The sequence below is a fragment of the Notamacropus eugenii genome, chromosome 3 (assembly GCF_028372415.1).
Source record: "Notamacropus eugenii isolate mMacEug1 chromosome 3, mMacEug1.pri_v2, whole genome shotgun sequence".
NCBI lineage: Eukaryota > Metazoa > Chordata > Mammalia > Diprotodontia > Macropodidae > Notamacropus > Notamacropus eugenii.
In genome coordinates, this window is record NC_092874.1 from 389,876,592 (window position 1) to 389,898,018 (window position 21,427).

At 35.2% G+C, this 21,427-nt stretch overlaps 1 protein-coding gene across 13 annotated transcripts in view; it reads right to left on the bottom strand.

Moving 5' to 3' along the window:
• SUN1 (Sad1 and UNC84 domain containing 1) overlaps positions 1-21,427 on the bottom strand; it is a 76,361-nt gene that overhangs the window by 22,916 nt on the left and 32,018 nt on the right. For 8 of the 13 annotated variants that reach the window (XM_072597786.1, XM_072597782.1, XM_072597784.1 and 5 more), the window contains exons 3-11: positions 18,732-18,917; positions 16,942-17,135; positions 9,307-9,333; positions 9,017-9,205; positions 4,087-4,284; positions 3,435-3,518; positions 2,997-3,107; positions 1,511-1,609; positions 796-889 (exon numbers count right to left, since the gene is read on the bottom strand). In XM_072597786.1, coding sequence (XP_072453887.1) covers positions 796-889; positions 1,511-1,609; positions 2,997-3,107; positions 3,435-3,518; positions 4,087-4,284; positions 9,017-9,205; positions 9,307-9,333; positions 16,942-17,135; positions 18,732-18,917 — 1,182 coding nt within the window. The remainder of the gene's footprint in view (positions 1-795; positions 890-1,510; positions 1,610-2,996; positions 3,108-3,434; positions 3,519-4,086; positions 4,285-9,016; positions 9,206-9,306; positions 9,334-16,941; positions 17,136-18,731; positions 18,918-21,427) is intronic. The other 5 variants (XM_072597788.1, XM_072597789.1, XM_072597791.1 and 2 more) reach the window with 5 other exon arrangements.

Consider the following 21,427-nt stretch of genomic DNA (forward strand, 5'->3'; position numbering starts at 1 on the left):
TTCATGTCTCAATGATTGGGAGAAAAAGTTAGGAAGAAAGAAGGGATGTGGGGGGGAATACAATAATATTCACCACAATGATTTTCCTTCTAAGCATCTTATATAAAATACCTTTGCCCTTAAAAAACACTGCTATTTCCTACAGGAGCTTGATTTCTATCCATCTGCTCAATTTCATAAACTGAGAAACATAATCTAGAAATGCAGTAATGACAAGTATAAATTTCTAATGTCACAGTAATTATTATTATAGACTAGTATCTGCCTAAGTTCACTAACTATTGATAACACCAACTATGTACAGATGAGAAAAGGCATCAGAGGAGTGAACGAACATTAACCTGCACAAATCTTCAGCTTCGTTAAGCTGCTCAGGTAACACATTTTTGGTAACTAGAATTCTGCATATACTGATGCTTTGTTCTAAATTCCTCTCCTCCATGTATCTGACGCATTGCTACATTTCTGACAGTACTATAATGGTGCCTTGGATTGTCTAAGACATCATTCAATCAACAGGTTCCTTACTATATGTCAGACGCTACATGCTCAATTGTGGGGTACTGGAAAAGAACTACCTGAGTGATTAAAACTTTTTTGAAAAAAGTCCATGAATGACTTGACTTATTCCCTATTCTATGAGATTCCAATATAAATAACCTGATTTTGATTGCTCCAATACTTTTTACCAAACCATGATTCCTAGCCCATAATTAAAGTGAGTGAATTTTAATAACAAAATGACTCCCTCCCTTTTGAAACCTAAAATTGATGTTAGAGGAAAGTTTTCCTTACCTTGTAAGTAGGAATACATTTAACCAAGAAATCAAAGTAACAAATTGGTACCATCCAGTTCCTAACCACCAAAATACTCCAGAGGCTGCCTTCCCTAAAAATAAAACATAAAAAGTAGAACTATTTTGAGGAAATCAAAGCATCTAAGTGGAATACTTTAGTGACAACCAAGTAACAACAAAAAAATCACTGATTATTTTGAAAGTAGATGATCAAAGAAAATCTGTGAGTAGGATTTTTACATGCACCACAAAAGGCTAAGTCATACAGCAGTGGTTAAGAGTAAAACCACAGAGTAAAACACAGGCCATACATAAATGCACAAGAAAAGATGCAAAAGAAAAAACATTTATTTAAAGCATTAAATCCATGCACTTCAATTACATTGAAATCAAGCTGCTAGTGATGAATTTGATATCTCGGATCTTTCACACACTCACACACACACACACACACACACACACACACACACACACTCACACACACACACACACACACACTCACACACACACACACGCGCACACACACACACACACACACACACACACACACGCGCGCTTATGCAACTAGCAAATCTAGGGTATTAGCATTTCTAATGACTGAAAAATGTTATTTCAAGAAGCCAAAATGAAAGTCATCAGACCACACAGAAAAAATACTTAATTTGCCAAAAGTCGTTCAGGTCATGCTAGCATAAAAAGCCAAAAATAACCACCTGGGGAAACAATAGCCAACCAAAGAAACGACAACACCTTCCTGGACACAAACCATCCTGCAGCTCCAATCTTTTGTAGTGTTTGCATCAAAAAGTAACCTACAACAGATAAAAGGTGTATGCAGAGTGCACACACAGACAACATAACCACAACACCATCCTCTAAATACATAACAAAACACCTTCTTCCACTTGATAAACCTATCAAACCAATAAATTTGGATGCTATTTTAAAATTTTACCATTCTTTTTATAAAATCAAAGTATTTTCCTTGCTTTCAATAAAATAATTATTCATAAATCAAGGATAGAAATTCACTGAAATTGACTAGCATTATGAAAAAGCACTTGTTATGAATCAGAATAATTTTTCAATTCTATACTTTTTCATATCTTATCCAACTAAAATATCTACAATATACCAGTCATCTTAAAAAGTATTTCTTAAAATCCAGGTTTTATAATTCTGTTGGAGAATTCTTTTATATATTTGAGAATAGTACTACCAAATTTTATGACAAGAATGCAACATTCTATGGTAAATTAAGCCATAAAAAAAAAATCAGCATAACACTCTTGGGGAAATGATGTTTACAGACAGAATTTTAAACCTGATGTATTTTTTTTTAATTTTTCATGGCTTCTCCCCAGGGAGGGAAAACATCTCAACAAAACACAACATAAATACCTTTACATTAAAATGACACGTCTGTAAAGTCTACGGCTGCTTATGAGAGTCCTTAGTTACTGTTCCTTTTTCACAGTGACACTAATGCTGTATACATGTTAATTTTAACTGCCTGAAATCTGTGCACTCAAAGTATAAAAAGGTCCCAGTAATAACTGGCTTTTACTGAAGCATAAAGAAGCCTTCTATTCGTTTTTTTGATAATTCACAAAACAATTTTATTTTAACTAATTTTTGCAGCCTTACAGGAAAAAAGTTACTATTTTTTTCTCTCTGAAATACATGAATCAAAAATAAACAGAAAAGCACATACTTTCATGAAATAACACCTTGCTGACTTTTATAATACTGCCAATTAAGACTGAAAGTAGCATTGAATTTTTGCAAATATAAGGCAAAATGTGTTTAATATAAAAGTTCTACATTACACAATTCAGATATGTCTATTTGCAAAATAATATTGTATCTCAGAAGAATAATTAAACTTGATTTTACTTAAACCTCCCTACAAAATTGAGTTCCATCCATCAAAGCTGCAAACAGTCACCCTACCAATTTATCTATATTTTTAGCTCAAGTTTCTATTTCGACTGTGCTTTATATCTGAAGCTACTACTTACTTCTCTCACAGAGGGGTTATGAGGAAACTGCTTTACAAACTTCAGAGGACTACTGAAAAGTGAGTTACTATTAGTTCAAATCCTTAAAAGTTTTTACGAAAACAAAGCAATGAATGATTAACATTTGTGAAATAGTGCTGAAAAAGAAAAAACAAACAAAAAATGTTCAAGAGTAAACCTGCGTAAGAAAAGGTGTGCCAAATGGTCCTTGCTACCCTTTTTGACCTTGAAGATTGCAAGTGGGTGGTTGTATATGTTTCAAGATGTTTCTTCCCCTTACAGTCATCACCTGTTGGTTGTGGTAACAATTAAGCGTTAATTTAACAAATTAATAAGCAAGTAAGTCAATCAAAAGACCTGTGTCCAGTCATTTCAAAATAGCAATTAATAAAAAACAAAAACAATCAGGTAAGTGAAATCTGGTAGTTGTTTCTATAAGTAAGTATTTAAACAGCTGGTTCCTTTCTTAACCTAATAGTAGATATTAGCTCTGGATATTGACATATGGCATGTGTCACTCATGTAATATAATACAATCAGGCCACTAAAAAATTATAACCTGTGCAGAACTGAGCCAAAGACTATGTTTTCACACATAGGATAAAGCCATACTTACACAGTGATTCACCATTTACACTGAGGTGACCATCCTCTCTGAGAAACTCTTTTACATTCACACACCCACAGTAATTCGAATGAGCTGCAATATATGCAAAACAGGCTTAGAAAAATTCATCTCTCTCAAGTTCAAATTCTTCTAGCTTTACATGAAGCCAGTGCAATGAGATAGTTTAAAATAGTTATCTGAAGCTCTACCTAATACAGGTGAATGCTGGTGAGGTTTTATTATTGAAAGGTTAAAAAAAAGAAAAGCACTGACTGGTAAACTGAATTCCCCAAACCAGCAGCAAATGAAAGAAAACCTTGTTTGAAAAAAGTTTAGAAATACAGCACAGAGGTCCTGAACTAAAAATCAATTCATTTAATCAATTACCTTTGTTTTAAAAAGGTAAAATGAATCAAGGAATAATAATATTGAAAAAAAGATTATAGCAGTATACTTTGACACAACTGTTTAAGCAACAGTCAATTTTCAGCTTTAAAAATAAGACAAACTAGTATCAGTAAGCTCAGAAAAAACAGCCACAAGAAGATAGCACTGACTTCAGGAGAAGAAATTGTAGATGAAAAGCCATAAGAAAAAGTACAGTATTTTCTCCACCTCTAAAGCACCTAAAGGTGGGAACAGAAGAGAATTTATTAAATACCTTTTGATTCATGGCTTTTCGTCTTATAACTTTTTGATTCACAATCTTTAGATTCATAATTTTTCAATTTGTAATTCTTTGATTTGTAACCCAACTTCATTAAAACAACTTGAAAAAGTTGAACTAAGAGTGATGAAAACGATGCCGCTGTGTGTTTGGCCAGACGTGAAATTCTATTCATGTGGAGAGATGCACCTCCTATTAAAAAAGTGTGAATACAAGTTATTTCCTTCCACAAGACTAACACTCTCCATTGAGAAAAAAAAAATCACCTTGCGAATTACTTGATCAGATAAAACCATTTTAGTTAAAGGATTTTAAAGAATTCATATAAATGTAAACAAATGGCCCTAAAAGTTAAAATGAAATTATTTTTAAAGCTATATTCCAGCAAAATATAATATCCTGGCATAAATAAAAATAACATGCCAGATTTATCAACACCAAGGATCTCATACTAGCAAACAAATGTAAAATATCATCCAGGGACAGGGATGGGGGAACTTGTGGCCTTCTAGGTCCTTAGGTGTGGCCTTTTGACAGTGTCCAAGTTTTACAGAACAAATTCTTTTATTAAGGGGATTTGTTTTGTGAAATTTGGATTAAGTCAGTGAGCCACACTTGATGACTTAGAGGGATACACACGGCCTTGAGGCCACAGGTTCCCCACCCCTGATCCAAGATGAAACCGTTTCATTCTAACAGACTCTCTCCTGCAAAGGATAAGCCATGATTTTCATTAGGTTCACTAAGTAGCAGTAAGAAGAGAAAAAGCTCTTTTCCTGTTGAGCCTGGAAGGCCATCAACAGTCTCAGCATGCATATTTCTTTGGTATTTAGCATTGCAACAACTTCTAGAAAAGAATTGGTGATTTCTGATCTTGTTACTCTTACTTATATACGTTCAACAAACATTTACTTAGGACATTCTATATGCAATACATTTCTACATGCTGAAGGGAGATTTAAAAAAATGAGAGTTCCTGCCCTTAAGGAATTCACAATCTAAGAGGAAAAATAGCATAGTCCTATTTATTCTACCAAAGTTGCTAGAGATTTTTATTCTTAAGGTATTTTTTAAGATGTAGATTTAAATCCCTCCAGTAAAACTACTTACAGAGGGGATGTAGAGAAACACAAGACCATTTACACTCATCAATTCTCTTTGGTGTTCAGTTTAGGTCAACATTTGTTTCCTAGTACAATAAAACTAAAACCAAAATTTTAGTTTTTTGGGTTTTTTTAATCAAACATTCAACTGTCAACAAACAAGAACTAAGTACCTACCAGATACAAGGCACTGTGCTAGGTGCTTATGGATAATGGAATGGAATAACCCCTGCTCTCAAAGAGCTTATATTCTCATAGCAGAAAAAAAGTACATATATAGAATACATATATAGTCTTAACACTCTAAGATATGGAACTATATGAACCAAATTAGTTCAAATCAAATATGCTGATTTCCAGGTTGGCTAGAAAAGAAACAGTTGTTAAATGGAATATCCATGCCCTGGTGGTACCATCTTTTTACATTACATCACAGCTAAATACAGTCTAAGTTTTGTTAATACTAGCCTTTATAATCAGAAATCATACTGAAAAGTGCATCACTACCTGGGGTAACTAGAGTTATCTCTTCCCTTGGATCTCTCTCTTGTAAAAAAAAAAAAAAAAAGGCTTTACATAGCTTGCAAAAATCTAAGATCTAAAGACATGAGTTCCCTGCCTACCTCAAGAGTATTAGAATAACCTTCTAGGGATACATAAACTATATACAAAGAGCTATGCTGGTTTCTGTTTTTATTAGATTCAGCAGAATTTGTAAAAAAACCAAATTATCAGAAACTACCTTTTTTTTTTTTTTAACAGTTTTTTGGTTGCTAAAAGTACAGGCCTCTTCAAGTCTTCTCCTGACTTCATGTCTGTGTCCATGATGTACTTCATAGACAGAACTAACTTTCTCCTCAGTTTTCATTTGTAAAGTATAGAGATTATACTACCTGCATGACTTGATAACTCCTACCTAGCTCTCAATCTATGAATCAAAAATCAATCTCTTTGCCTATTAACATTTTTCACTCAGCTCAGGTACTATCTCATCCACATTTCACTAATTAGAAATAACTCATTTCCTTGAACCTTTTAATTTACTCTTTTACCAACTCTTTTCTCTGGATCTAATCACATGAGTCATGTGGTTTTCAGGACAAAAAGTTTTATTTTATTCTGTCAAATCATTATTTTGTAGGGTCTGGTGCTTTATCAGAATTACAGAATCTTAAGGTTAGAACGGAACTCATAGTTAACCTCCTTTCAACAAGCATTATTTTAGGCACTGCAGACAGAGACAAACCTCAGGGTGTGCCTTCAAGGAGTTTATCATTCTACTATTCCCGCTGCCACTTATCTGGATTACCCCAATGATTTCAGAACAGGTTATTTATGGAGCCACTCTCCACCGATCCCTTAGTCCAATTCATCCTTTGGGACACTGTCAATCTTATTTTATAGCTCTGGTCAACACCTTTTATCTGCTCAAAAAATCCTCAGTGACCCCTTCATTTATCACTTAAGGTTGACCAAATTCTGGCATCATCCGACCTTTCTGACCTTAATACAACTTCTGGCAAGTACTCTGTACTTAAGCCAAAATGAAAAACTCTTCTGGAATACAACTTCTGTAATGCCAACCTTTGTTTATAATATTCCATTTACTTAGTATAGCTTGTTCTCCCCATCCTGCCTCCTGAATCCTAATATTTTCAAATGTTCCCTCTTTCATGACCAACTTGTCCATGATCAACCCACCCACAATCTTTTTACCCTCAACAATCCTCAAAGTAGGCTTCATTGTACCTCTCCTCAATGGACCTGCCTAGTTATGTATTTACATATCATGTCAGATTCCCTTATCAAAACTTAAGTTCCATAAATGTTGTTTTAGCAACACGTTCTGAGTGCCCAGTGAAGAGCTTTACATATCAGCTAGCTAAATAAATGTTTATTGAATTCAGTCCCTGGACAATCACCCTAATGTCTCCAACAGAGAGTCAGTCTCAATCTTGAGGCTTAGTAATTTAACGATATTTGCATATATTTCTACATCTTTCTTCACATACAATACACAGCATTTCCCACTCTGCCCCTTAATCCCCCCAAAAGTTCTGACTCCCTTTGGTTTCTGACCAATGGGTTGACTTGTCTATAAATTAGAGAAAGAAAGCTAAGTTCACTAAATTTTCTCTACAATGAATTCTTTGTTTCTATCCCACCCTATTATGACAAACAGATTCTGGTAATTTATCTAGTATGGGATGAAAAGACTTGAGAATTTGATTAGTGTAAAAAATTGCATTTTGAGCAAAAACAAAACTCAAAGGTGACTAATAATAAGGAACAACTGTATTTACATCTTAAATTCAGATTCAACTCAGAAAACATTGATAATGTCTACTCACAAAATAAAAATAAAAATATATGTTTCACATAACATTTTACTTCCACACCTACTTTTTACTCATTCCTTCTTATTATATTAACAATGTGAACAACTTTACAAGAAGAAACAAAACGGATACTCTCATTTTGCCCACTGTGACATAAGAATGCTACAATACTCTTTCAAAGGTACACCCTACATATTCCAACTTTTATCAAGCAAGCATTTTCAGCCTCTCCAAAAACACCTCTAGAAATAAAGCTAAATTTATAAGAAATATAAAATATGTATGTTTTGAATTTAACTGGCTATGTAGTATTTAAGAATTAAACCTTTCTGACAATAGCTAAAGCTATTATTCAAGTAGCTCCTGAAAGACTCTTAAGAGTACAGAGGCTAAAGGAACACAGCAAAAGTGATAGTCACGGTAGGGACTCTCAATGGTAACAGGTTTTACCAAATTATCTCTTATTCCACCTGAAGGGCCAAGGGCAACCTCTCCGTCTTAGCCAATCTGGCAATCCAACAGAACCCACTCTGTGTTATGTGGCTTTACAATCTAATTATCCTGTAGAAGAAATGACTACAGTCACTGCCTAGGAAAACGAAGGGTACTGACTTTCAAATACGCTAAGCTGGCAGAAAGAGGTTCTCAAAGTATGCACAGGTGGGATTTTCTGGGAACTTCCTTATGGATCTGCCAGTAGTAAAAGTCCCTAGATTTATACTCCATTCTGTGGGGATGTTTCTGGAGTACCTCTCAATTTGAATTCAAGTCCAGGTAAATCAGGCTGTAACACTAATATTAACTTTGGCAATTAACGGAGTTGCTTTTCCTATAACAAAAGCAGTCATCACAAATATAAAATCAGGTCTCTCCATGATCTGAATTCAGTAAATATCCCCATCTTTCCACCTGCCCCACCAAAACTTTTCTCTTGCTCCTCCACAGAAATAATTATAGACCTGTCAGAATAAAGGGCTTGATTCAGCAGTAACATTTCTGCCTCCTTTTCCTACCACAATTTTCATGTAATTTTTTACTACAGAAAACATTTTTTAACTGTCAAACATAATGTTTGTCATTATGTAAAGTTCCCTTATATCAGATAATTCAGATGTTGCACATATGGGGCACTAAGCAAGAAATAATGGCATAATGTCTAATTTATTTTAATAAGAGCAGTTTGAAAGTATATTAAAAACTTTTTAAAAAATCTATTATACTTTTAAAAAAACTGGAAAGAATGTTTGCTCAATGAAATATCCAAAATGTTATGCTGTAATGTTAATGAGTAATAAATATTCTCTAGAAAAAATACTATCCAATTGCAAGCATACCAGTTATTTCATTGCTTAGTTTTTTAAAGCACAAATAGCTCAAAACTCCATAGCAGAAATGGTTTGAATAAACACACATCATTCTGTAGAACCAAAGGTTTTCGTAAAGCTATTATCCTAATACTTTGCTTCAAAAAACTAGACTTACGTTTTTGACTCCCATCCCTAAAATAAACTCTTGAAGATGGCACATGGGAAGTAGAGTAGGCTGTGAGTACGTCCTTTCGTTCAGAAAGCATACTGCAATCGTTGCATATATAACCATTGTTCAAGGTTGTGTCTACTTCTTCAGTTGCTAGGTCACCATTTCCCTGGAAATTTTTAGTTTTAGTCCCACCTAAATTTTTTTTAAAAACAGATTAAAATTGTTTATTTTGCTATGAATTATCTTAACAAATAAATGTATTTTGGAGAAAGAAAGGACAATGGACTAATTACCTTTAAGATCACCATCATCATCAAGACCTAAAACCAAAACAAAACACATTCTTACCATTGAAAACAACACAAACTAAAATAAGAAATAAAAATAGTTAAAAAATTAGAATTATATTGCATCATATTAAACAGCATTTATAGTTTCCACTTCCCAATTTTTCTGAAGTTCTCAAAATAGAAATACTTGCAGCTACATACTTGCAATTACTATCTTTTATTACAGTCAACTTTGGTGAGACATATATGTATGTGAAAACAATTTACACTGAAGAGAAAACATTTACAATAAGCATGGTCATCTGTCAGAGATATGGGAAGAAGTATAAGGAAATAAGAAACAAAATCATATCTCTTCCTGCTTCCTCCATGTGACTACTGGGGAAAGCTACATTAATTAGTAGCACATGCTGCTTCTGTTGCCTGGTAACCACTTTTGCTGCCAGAACAAACAGCACAGTGAAACAAGAATACCAACTCTTGCCAAAATTAGCATATAATATTTTGGAAACTTATTCAAATCTTTCAAATCGCAGTATAAGAGAAAGGATCCAGCACTGAAAGTCACAGAAAGATAAGAAATTTCTGAAGAAAGCTGAAATGACAATAATAACCAACACTTATGTAGGTCTTTAAGGTTTGAAAAGCACTTTAACACATTATCTCATAAAATAAAAACATTTAATGTAAACAATTCCCTTATAAAATAAGATGTTCTACCCACCTATTACTACAGATAGAAAAAAAAATTTACCACCACCTGAGAGGAAAACTTTTGAAATTCTTAATAAAAGTCTCATTTCTTATATTTACAAATCAGATTTTAAAACTTCTTGCTCTTGTTCAGTCAATTCCATTCATGTCCAACTCTTCCTGACCCCATTTGGGGTTTTCTTGGAAAAGACGCTGCAGTGGTTTGCCATTTCCTTCTCCAGCTCATTTCACAAATGAGGAAACTGAGGCAGAGTTAAGTGACCTGCTTAGGGTCACACAGCTAGGAACTTTCTAAAGCTAGATTTTAACGCCAGTCTTCCTGACTCCAGGCCCAATCCACTGTACTACCTAGCATGCACTAGATTAAAACTTACAACTATACTATTTAACTGAAATGACGAATTTGGCTTAGAAGGAAACCTGAAAGGATCTAGTCAATTTCCCTGAACTCCAACCAGGACAGCAAAAAAACAAAAAACAAACAAAAAAACTAGCGAAGTCAAAGGGGCATCAACTCTTGCTAAATAAGATAATTAATATTTTAAAATCTAAAATCTTTAAATGGTCCAAAAATGTGCTGCTAATAAACACTAAGGATATTCAGATTCCCACACCTAGTTCTATGAGAAATTATCTAAACTGATAAAAATTTGTTAAGCATTTAAAATGCTGAGAATAAATAAAGAAGCAAAAGATAGTTCCTACCCTCAAGAAACTTATGCTCTAATGGGGGAAAAAAACATGCAAACATTCAAAGTAAACCACATACAGGAGGATAAAGAGAAAAAAACTACCTGAAGGAAGAATGAAGAGGGGTTGGTTGGGAAAGGTTTACTGTAAAAGATGAGATTTTAGTGGAGATTTAAAGGATGGCAGGAAAGTCAGTAGGTGGAGCTGAGGAGAGAGACAGGCATAAGAGACAGAAAGAGAAAATGTCTGGAGCCAAGAGATGGAATATTTTGTTTATGGAACAGTCAGGAGGCCAGAGTCACTGAATCAAGGAATATGATATAAGAAGACTGGAAAAGTAGGAAAGGACTTGAATGCCGAGTCAGAGTATTCTGTATTTGATTCTGCAGGTGATGGGGAGCCACAAGAGTTTACCGATTAGGAGGGTGGCACGATCAGACCTGCACTTAGGAAAATCATTTTGGTGGCTGAATGGAGAGGATAGATTGGCATGGGGAGAGACTTGAGGTCGGTAGACCCATCAGCAGGCTACTGCTAATAGTCAAAGATTGAAGTGACACACTAGAGGGCTTGCACTAGACTAGAGGCAATATCAGAGGAGCGAAGGGAACAGAGATATTGCAGAGATGAGACTGATGGGCATTGGCAATAGCTTGGATGGAGGTGGGAGGGTGGAGGGAGGAGGCTGTGAAGGACAGTGAAGGGTCTAGGATTAACTCCTAGGTTGTGAGCCTGAGAGACCAGGAGGATGGTGCTGCCCTATACAGTAACACAGGAAGGCACAAGCGGGGGAAAGAAAATGAACTGTTTTAGACATGATTTGTTTAAGATGTCTTCTGGATGGAGATGCAAGAATGAAGGTCAATAGAGAAACTGAGGCAGGAGAAGCAGATCTGAGAATCATCAGCAGAGAGATGGTAATTAAAAGCTGGTAAGATCAGCAAATGAAGTAGTATACAAAGAGAAAAGGAACCAGGACAGAACCTTGAGACATTTGTGGTTATTATCTCATTCTATTTATTCTTCTTCCATTTGCCAAAGAAATTTGGAGGTTAAAAGTGAGATAAGACGAGTATAAAGAAAATTGTTTTTTTATCATAACACTAACTATTCTGCCATTACAGTAATAGTAGAAACTAGTAGCTTAACAAGCCTGAAATCACAATTCCTAGAAAATCTCAATCTGTTGGATGGTATATATAAAATTTACTTATCATCTTATCCTACTTAGGTAGTCTCTATGATATCACTTTTCTAAAAAAAAAGAGGGCAAATCACAAAACTAGACACTTAAGCCCAGAGGGTTAAATCAGAAATCATCTCCAGGGCATACTTATGTTACCTACACAATACAACTGCTTTCCAATGGCTCAGGAATTTTAAAATAAAAATCCCTAAGCTTTAATTTTTTTTATTTCATATAATAATTTCAAAGCTTTCTAGTGTATCACTATATTAACTAGTTTGATTTTTTTTGTGCCAAGACTGCTCACAGGTGATTCCCATGACACCACACTTAAAAAACAGATCTAGTTATGACACCCAATTATATTACTTTAATTGTCCAGATAAAAACAAAAACAAATATTCCAAACCTCATGGGAAATTAAGCAGAGCAAAGTGGAAGACTAAAGGGTATTCAAATAAGGGTCTTCTCCTCCATAAGCAAATCATTAAAACTTTTGGTACTTCAGATGCCAGGAAACTGAATTGCTTCCATTTGAATTGTCTTAGGAAGATTTTGAAGATCACCTGGCAGGATAAGGTACCAGACACTGGGGTCCTTCCTCAAACCAAACTGCCAAGCATTCAAACTCTACTTCAGAGAGTGCAACTCTGATGGCCACATTGTTCAAATGCAAAATGTATGCTTGCCAAAAAGACTATTTTATGGATAACTCACACAGGGCAAGCATTCACATACTGGTCCAGAAGAAGTGATACAGAGACACTTTCAAGGTCCCTCTAAAGAACTTTTGAATTTAGGGGGCAGAGCCAAGGTGGATGAGGAAAAGCTGGGACTTGCTAGAGCTCTCCCCCCAAGCCCAATCATATACCTGTAAAAAATGACTCTAAACCAATTCTGTCGCTGCAGAACTCACAGAATGATGGAGTGAAGTAAATTTCTAGCCTAAGACAGGCTAGAAGGTAGACAGGAAGTGGCTATCGTACCACAATGGAAGCAAAGCACAGTCTAGTGTGGGATGTGCCATCATAGAAGGGACGTGAGCAAGCCTCAGGGGACTGAATCACTGGTACCTGTGGTGGTTTCCAGACTTCACAACCCCAAAACACCAAGGACAAATTGGAAGGTCAGTGAAAAAACCTGTTGGACCTGTCTGAGATAGTAGAGTGGTCTGGCCTCAGGGGCAGTAGCTGCCTCTGGAGCTCTATGCCCACAGACTGTGGGGGGATAAAGATGCTGACACTCCCACCCTGACTGGAAGCTGAAAACTACCTTGACAAAAAGCTCAGAAGTCAAGTAACTAAGCTAGAGATATGAGCAAAAACAGGAAAAAAAAATCAGACTATAGATCTTACTTTGGTGACAAGGAAGATCAAATCATACAATCAGAAGGAGACAACAAAATTAAAACTCCTACATCCAAAGCCTCCAAGAAAAATAAGACTTGGTCTCAGGCCATGGAAGAGCTCAAAAAGGATTTTGAAAATTAAGAGAAATAGAGGAAAAATTGGAAAGAGAAATGAGAGTGATGCAAGAAAATCATGAAAAACAAGTCAACTGCTTGCTAAAGGGGACTCAAAAAAATGCTGAAGAAAATAGCACCTTAAAAAGTAGACTAAGTCAAATGGCAAGAGATCCAAAAAGGCAATGAGGAGAAGAATGTCTTAAAAGGTAAAAATGGTCAAATGGAAAAGGAGATACAAAAGCTCACTAAAGAAAATAATTCCTTAAAAATTAGAATTGAGCAAAATGGAAGCTAATGACTTTATGAAAAGCCAAGAAATTATAAAACAAAACCAAAAATAGCAGACAATGTCAAATATCCCACTGGTAAAACAACTGACCTGAAAAATAGATACAGGAGAGAGAATTTAAAAGTTACTGAATTACCTGAAAGCCATGACCAAAAAAAGAGCCTAGAGGGGGCAGAGCCAAGATGGCAGAGTAGAAATATGCACATACTCTAGCTCTTCCTCCACAGCCCATAAAATACCTGTAAAAAATAACTCTCAACAAATTCTAGAGCAACAGAAGCCATAGAACAACAGAGTGAAAGAGACTTCCAGCCAAAGGTAACCTGGAAGGCTGACAGGAAAGGTCTATCACAAGGGGCACAGAGCCCAGCCCTGGTCACATAGCACTGGGAGGAATAGAACCAGAACAGGCCTCCAGGGCAAAATTCCCAGCAAATCCCTCAGATCCCTCAACCCACAAGTACCAAAGAAAGCTTCAAAGGTCAGTGAGAGGGGTTTCCCAACTGGGCGAGAGGGGAGCAGGGTCCCCCCTAGCACTGGCCTCAGGCAGTGGCAGCAGCAGTGGTGGCAGCAGCTGCAGCGTCCATTTGTGAAGCACTCCACTTAAAGCCGCTGGGGGAATTGAGCAGCTGATCTGAGTCTCAGCCCTGAGCATGGTCCTGGGGGAGGAGGACCATTAAGACCCTCCCCTTGACAAAGGATTCAGAAGTCAAGTAACTGGCTGGGAAAATGCCCAAAAAAGGGGAAAAAAAAAATAAGACCATAGAAGGCTACTTTCTTGGTGAACAGGTATTTCCTTCCATCCTTTCGGATGAGGAAGAACAATGCATACCATCAGAGGAAGTCAAGGCTTCTGCATCCAGTACCTCCAAAATAAATATGCAATGGTCTCAGGCCACAGAAGAGCTTGAAAAGTGAGTCAACAGCTTGCTAAAGGAGAACCATAAAAAATGCTGAAGAAAATAACACCTTTAAAAATAGGCTAACTCAACTGGAAAAAGAGGAAAAGAATGCTTTAAAAAGCAGAATTAGACAAATGGAAAAGGAGGTTCAAAAGCTCACTGAAGAAAATAGTTCTTTAAAAATGAGAGTGGAACAGACGGAAGCTAATGACTTTATGAGAAACCAAGAAATTACAAAACAAAACCAAAAGAATGAAAAAATACAAGAATGTGAACTATCTCATTGGAAAAACAACTGACCTGGAAAATAGATCCAGGAGAGATAATCTAAAAATTATGGGACTACCTGAAAGCCATGATCAAAAAAAGAGCCTAGACATCATCCTTCATGAAGAAATCCACCGATCACCTCTTGAAACAGACCCGAAAAAAGAAACTCCTAAGAATATTATAGCCAAATTTCAGAGTTCCCAGGTCAAGGAGAAAATATTGCAAGCAGCTAGAAAGAAACAATTCAAGTATTGTAGAAATACAATCAGGATAACACAGGATCGGGCAGCTTCTACATTAAGGGACTGAAGGGCTTGGAACAGGACATTCCAGAAGTCAAAGAACTGGGATTAAAACCAAGAATCACCTACCCAGCAAAACTGAGTATAACACTTCAGGGGAAAAAATGGTCATTCAATCATATAGAGGACTTTCAAGCACTCTTGATGAAAACACCAGAACTGAAGAGAAAATCTGACTTTCAAACACAAGAATCAAGAGAAGCATGAAAAGGTAAACAGGAAAGCCAAATCATAAAAGACTTTCTAAAGTTGAACTGTTTACATTCCTATGTGGAAAGATAATATTTACTTGGAATACCTGAGACTTTTCTCAGTATTAGGGTACTTGGAGGGATTATATAGATATAGACAAAGGGATATAATCCCACATAGACAGAGTTGAATATGAAGGAATGATATCTAAAAAGTAAAATTAAGGGGTGAGAGAGGAATATATTGGGAGAAGTAGAGAGAAATAGAATGGGTAAATTATCTCACATAACAGAAGCAAGAAAAAGCTTTTTCAGTGGAGGGGAAGAAAGGGTAGGTGAGAGAGAAAGAGTGAACCTTACTCTCATCGCACTTGGCTTAAGAAGGGAATAACATCCTCATTCAATTTGATATGAAAATTGACCTTACACTACAGGAAAGTAGGGGGAAAGGGGATGAGTGGGGAGAATGACAGAATGGAGGGCAAATGGGAGAAGGGGGTAATTAAAAGTAAACACTTTGGAGGAGGGACAAGGTCAAAAGAGAGAACAGAATAAATGGGGGGCAGGATAGGATGGAGGGAAATATAGTCTTTCACAACATGACTGTTATGGAAGTGTTTTGCATGACTACACATGTATAACCTATATCAAACTGTTGTGTTTTTGTCCTTCATTTTTAAAGAGGATCATGACATCAAGATGATGACATGACTTGCAGTTGACTTTTACTTGCCTTCTCAATGAGGAAGGGAGGAAGGGAGAGAAGTTGGAACTCAAAGTTTTAAAAACGAATGTTAAAAACTGTTTTTACATACAACATAAGACATACAGGCAATGGGTATAGAAATCTATCTTGCCCTACAAGAAAATGGAGAGGAAGGGGATAACAGAAGGGATGTGATAGAAGGGAGGGTAGATTGGGGGAAGGGGTAATCAGAATGCACTCTCTCTTGGCACTGGCAGAGGGAAGAGATGGGGAGAAAATTTGGAACTCAAAGTCTTGTGAAAGAGAATGCTGAAAACTAAAAATAAATAAATTTTAAAAATAAGAATAAACAAATTAAATGTAACCTGAAAAAAAAAACAAAAAAGAACTCTTGAGTTGACTGTGTGACTTGGAAGACCCTGGCACAGGACCACTAAGCATGACATATCCACATCAGAGAAGGTGCCACGTTCTATGAGCAAACCAGAATTGAAACAGCTCAAAGGAAATGCAGGACACACAAATTTAGAGAATTCACCCCAAATGTTCACATGGACTATTTGTGCCCAACCTGTGATAGAGCATTCCAAACTCGTATTGGTCTGATCAGCCACAGTTAGACACGCTGAAATTTGACTCTAGTAATGTCATTTTGGTCCTCTTCAATAACAAAGAAAACAAAGGACAACCACACAGTTCTCTAGCTATGAAATGGAAAGAGTGGTTGATATGTGACCTATTTACTTCCTAGGGATCCTCCAAAAAAATGACTGAAATGTAGATGACATAGTCTGAGCTTCTTATGAACGAACAAGACACACGTTTAAAATACACAAACACACGTCACATAATTTATTCCAAAGGCAATAGGAAAATATTACATAAAACTTACATGCATACAAAAGTTACACACATTAACTCACCCCAGAAATGGACAACTTTGGTCTGCTTACGAATTAAGGACTCATCCAGGACAGAGGATCTTAACGACGCATCACTAGCATGGCTATCAAAGGTACTCTGGCTGAGATGGGAGGAGGAGTTGGAAGCAGCTTTTCTTGCTGTATGATTTACAGCCAAAGACTGTTTGTTTGTGTTTCTATGATGTTTTGATGTCCTATTCAAAACAAGGAAACAAATCTGCAAATTTTCTCTGACAAATACAAAACAATTAGACTTTAATGATAAACTTAATCATGATGCAAAGCGATCATAAATTCAAGATTAAGTAACTAATATTTTAAATCATTTAAGTGATTAACTTTTTATAAATTTATACAATATATTTTTTGTACTTCACCAATACCAACCGAGAAACTTCACATTATTTCTCAAGGACAAGCAATATTGGTGTTTAGGCTAGTGAATCAAGGACAGGTTGAACATCTGGAATATGGATTTTTGCATTTATGTTCTTCATCTACTACAAAAATGATTTCAAAGACAAGCGTTTATCAAAATTCAACCTTATATAAGAAAAATGCCAGAGCTGCTGATTTATATCAATGAAGAGAGTTTCCATACCAGAAGCTTCCTATACATATAAAATCACAGGCCCTGATTTCCCCTACCTACTGCTCCCCATAATCCTCCCATCCTTCCAGAAAAGATGGAACTGTCAGCTTTTTCTACTAGGCTATTTTTATTAAAGCATTTAGTATACATGTTTAATTAACTTAAAGGTTTAATATTTAGAAAGCATATGCTCTTTCTACAAATCAACTAGGGGAAGCATATATAATAAGATTTATGTTTATATATATACATGTTATATTATATTATATATTATTATATGTAAATGCATATTATATATGTGTAATTTACATATATGTATTTACATAACGGATCAACTAGGGAAAGCATACATAATAAGATCATAAAATAACAATTTATAACTTGATCAGAATGTAAAGAAATTTTGTATGATTTCCTCTCATAATTCATAAAAGAACAATTCAATACAAAACATTAGTGCTGGCCCTTTTGAGTCTGTTCTCCTACAAATGCCACTCATTTTTTTCTCTTCCCTTTTATCACCTTTGTTACTGAATATCTGTGATGATAGACCATAATTCAGATTTGAAAAGGTTAAAGCTGCTACCTTAATTCTTCTCCAAAGCATAAAAATCATCCCATACTTTTCAGTACAGTGGTGATATGAAACAGGGAAAGGCCATAAATTGAATATATATGAGAATTACTAAGCATTCATAGACCTTAATCTACCATGTAAATCTTGTAATGAATGCACATATAGACTTAATAAAATCTATTTTAATCACTAATATTATTACAGAGCTGAGCTGTAACATATTTGTTTTGGCATGAGCCCTTTTCGCTTTCCATGACATTTGGTCAGACAGCTGAAGTTCAATTCTCATTACACTGAATGAATAAAACTTTCTAAACCATGACTATTAGTACTATATCTGGAACTGTAGCTACTTTATTGGGTGGCAGCTGTCTCTTAAACCCTCTGAAATATAACTGAATAAGACTTCAACTGAACAAAATATCAATGCTTAATTCTGTAGAAGGGCAATAATGTTATAAATTCTAGAAGTGGTTACCTGAACATTTCTATCATATCAAAAATTTGTAATATAATATTAATACTTAACATGTGAAATTTATTAAGACAAAGTTTTACACAAGATACAAATACATGTGATTTTGAATAGTGAATAATTTCTAAAAATCAAAAACTGCTTACCTTGAAATCTTGTCTTTGTGAGAAGTATTTCTAGTGTAGGAGTGAGTGTCTTCCATCTGACCGTCATCACTGGTGTATGCTGTAGAGACTGAATGCAAGCGTCGACGTGACAGTCTTGGAAAATCAAACACAGGATCCAGTTTATGTTCAGCCTCAAAATCCAGGGCATCCGAAGAATAGCTTGAACTACAATGGAAACAAACTCATCACAAAGTTATCAAGTCTGAATGTCATTTGATTTAAAGCTTAAAAAGACTTACTGGAACAGACATATTATCCAGTATGTTTGGCCAAACCTTTTTTTTTGAACTACTAATCATTAAAGACAATTATAATTATTCTAATAAAAAGCTTACTTTAAGATCAAGGTGACTTGGAACATAGAAAAGGACAGCACAATTCTTGACATCTTCTAACTACTTCTACGTTTCAAAAACAAACAACATATTTCTTCATGGGTTAACAAGAGGTATCTTAAACACCTAAGTATTTAAATCTAAGGCATTAGGAAAAAGTACTGACACAAACCAACAAGGTAACAAAATATTTTCAAATTTGCATGCTGAAATATATATTTAGTACATAGGCTTAGTTTAAAAGAGCTTACACCACAAAACAGAATACTTTGCATGATGTGGTGAAAAAAATGTTCGATTTAGAGTCAGAGGAACCAGGTTCAAATCCTGCCTTTCCCCCTTGCTATGTATATAACCCTGAGCGAGATTTAACTTCTTTGGGTTTCAGTTACCTCACTGATAAAATAAGGGTGTTGAAACAGACTTTTCTAAATCTATGATCCTAAACGCAATCCAAAATAACCAGATTTCTTTGAGCAGGATATGACAAACAATACTAATGTTAATGTTATCTAACATTAATCAAAGCAGTCTAATAAAGACATTTTATCCCAAAAAGGAATTTAACACCCAAATGTTTGACAGAGTGGCAGATGTACGTTTTAAACAAAATTATTTCATAGCTATGTCCTACAGGCATACATACACATCATCTTCAGCACTGGTCTTCTTAGCCTCAGTGCAAGACTTAGCATCATAGATTCTCAGTGTCAAAATATTCGAGAGGTTACAGAAATGAAGCAGCACTTGGGCAGTGCAGCAATGATCATCCATGTATAACACAACACTTTCCACAGGAAAATAGATTCAGAGTTCTAAGAAACGCACAAGCCTTCAGAACACAGCACACTCTAAAAAGGGAACTACCTGGGTCTCTATGAAATGACTTGGGATGAAAAAGCAAAACAGAGCAATCAAAATGTCCTAATTCTGAATGAGGAGGGAAGGATGCCATGAAAGTATATTCATATTTATTTAGCAAACAATATAAAAGATAAGGAACATTAGCTAGAATAAGACTCAAATAGTAAAGGCCTAATCTAGTCCTAAAATAGAGTAAAACATTTTAATTTTGGACTATTATCTTCATGAAGAGTGTTTAATTTTTTAACGAAATTTCTACTTCCTGGTTTTTAGATATACATTAAGTAAAAAATGCTAAAATATTTTCCCCAGAATCTAAAACCAGAACCACACAAAACTATTCAAATAACTGTTCCATCCAATAAATGCAACTTTACGAGCTGATGGGAACTGCAGGGAGCATTCAGTAACTATGGTCGACTACTTGCCAAATGACAAACTAAGTGACCAACATATAAATGAAACTCTCTCTAACTAGATTTAACCTCAAATCCATGAGAAAGCAACTAAAAAATGCATGCGGGTAAAATAAACTGTGCGGTTCAAATAAAAGCGTAGGTCAAATGCTGGCACAACTCTCAAGATCTAACCAAAATATTTTGTTTTATTGGCTACTACTTGATATAAATAGGCAATAGATATAGCTTGTAAAAATTTTTTTACACAGAGATTTTGCTACAACAACATAACCTATAGATATATCTATTTTAACACCAAATCAGATCTATAACTCACATTACCCTACAAAAAAACTCAGAGGAATGCTTCTTCATCTGCTTTACAAAAGGATTCATTACCCTACAATATTTAAAATGAGTTGATTGACTTTTACAAAAATTAAATTAACAAGACTTTTTAGGAATACATCCAATTTTTAAAGGGAGCACATAGACAAGGACTGAGGAGACACACAAACTTAAACATACAATAGGAATTCTTTGATAATAGCAGTAGTCCAACATTCTTAGGCTCTCTCAAGTTCTCAGGGTATCATCTTTTACCTTTCAACTTCATATGCAACTGGACAAGCCCCAAATCTACTTACAACTATACCAGAAGGAAAGAGGGATGTTAAATTTACAAAAACATCAATGTTCAACTTTTAGGCAACCATGAAACACCAATGATGCTTTCCTAACATAGCCCTGATCACAAAGTTTTAAAAATAATTCTGAAAAGAATTTCTTCAGAACTAATAAATACATATAACATATGAAGACTAACCTTTAGTTATGGTTCATAGCATGGAAAAGAAAAACCGGAGTTTAGTAGAGTTAATCTGTTCATTCCACCATGGAAAACTATAATTCTGTTTATGTAAACAAAATTTGTTGCCATGGAAAATGTGATGTCAATCAGAATTATGAATCAGATAAAAAATAACGAAGAGAATTGAACTTAAGATAGTATACTCTTCTAAATTCTCAAACAAAATCCTTCTAAAATGCCTTCCAAAGTTTTTTGTAAAGATTAAAT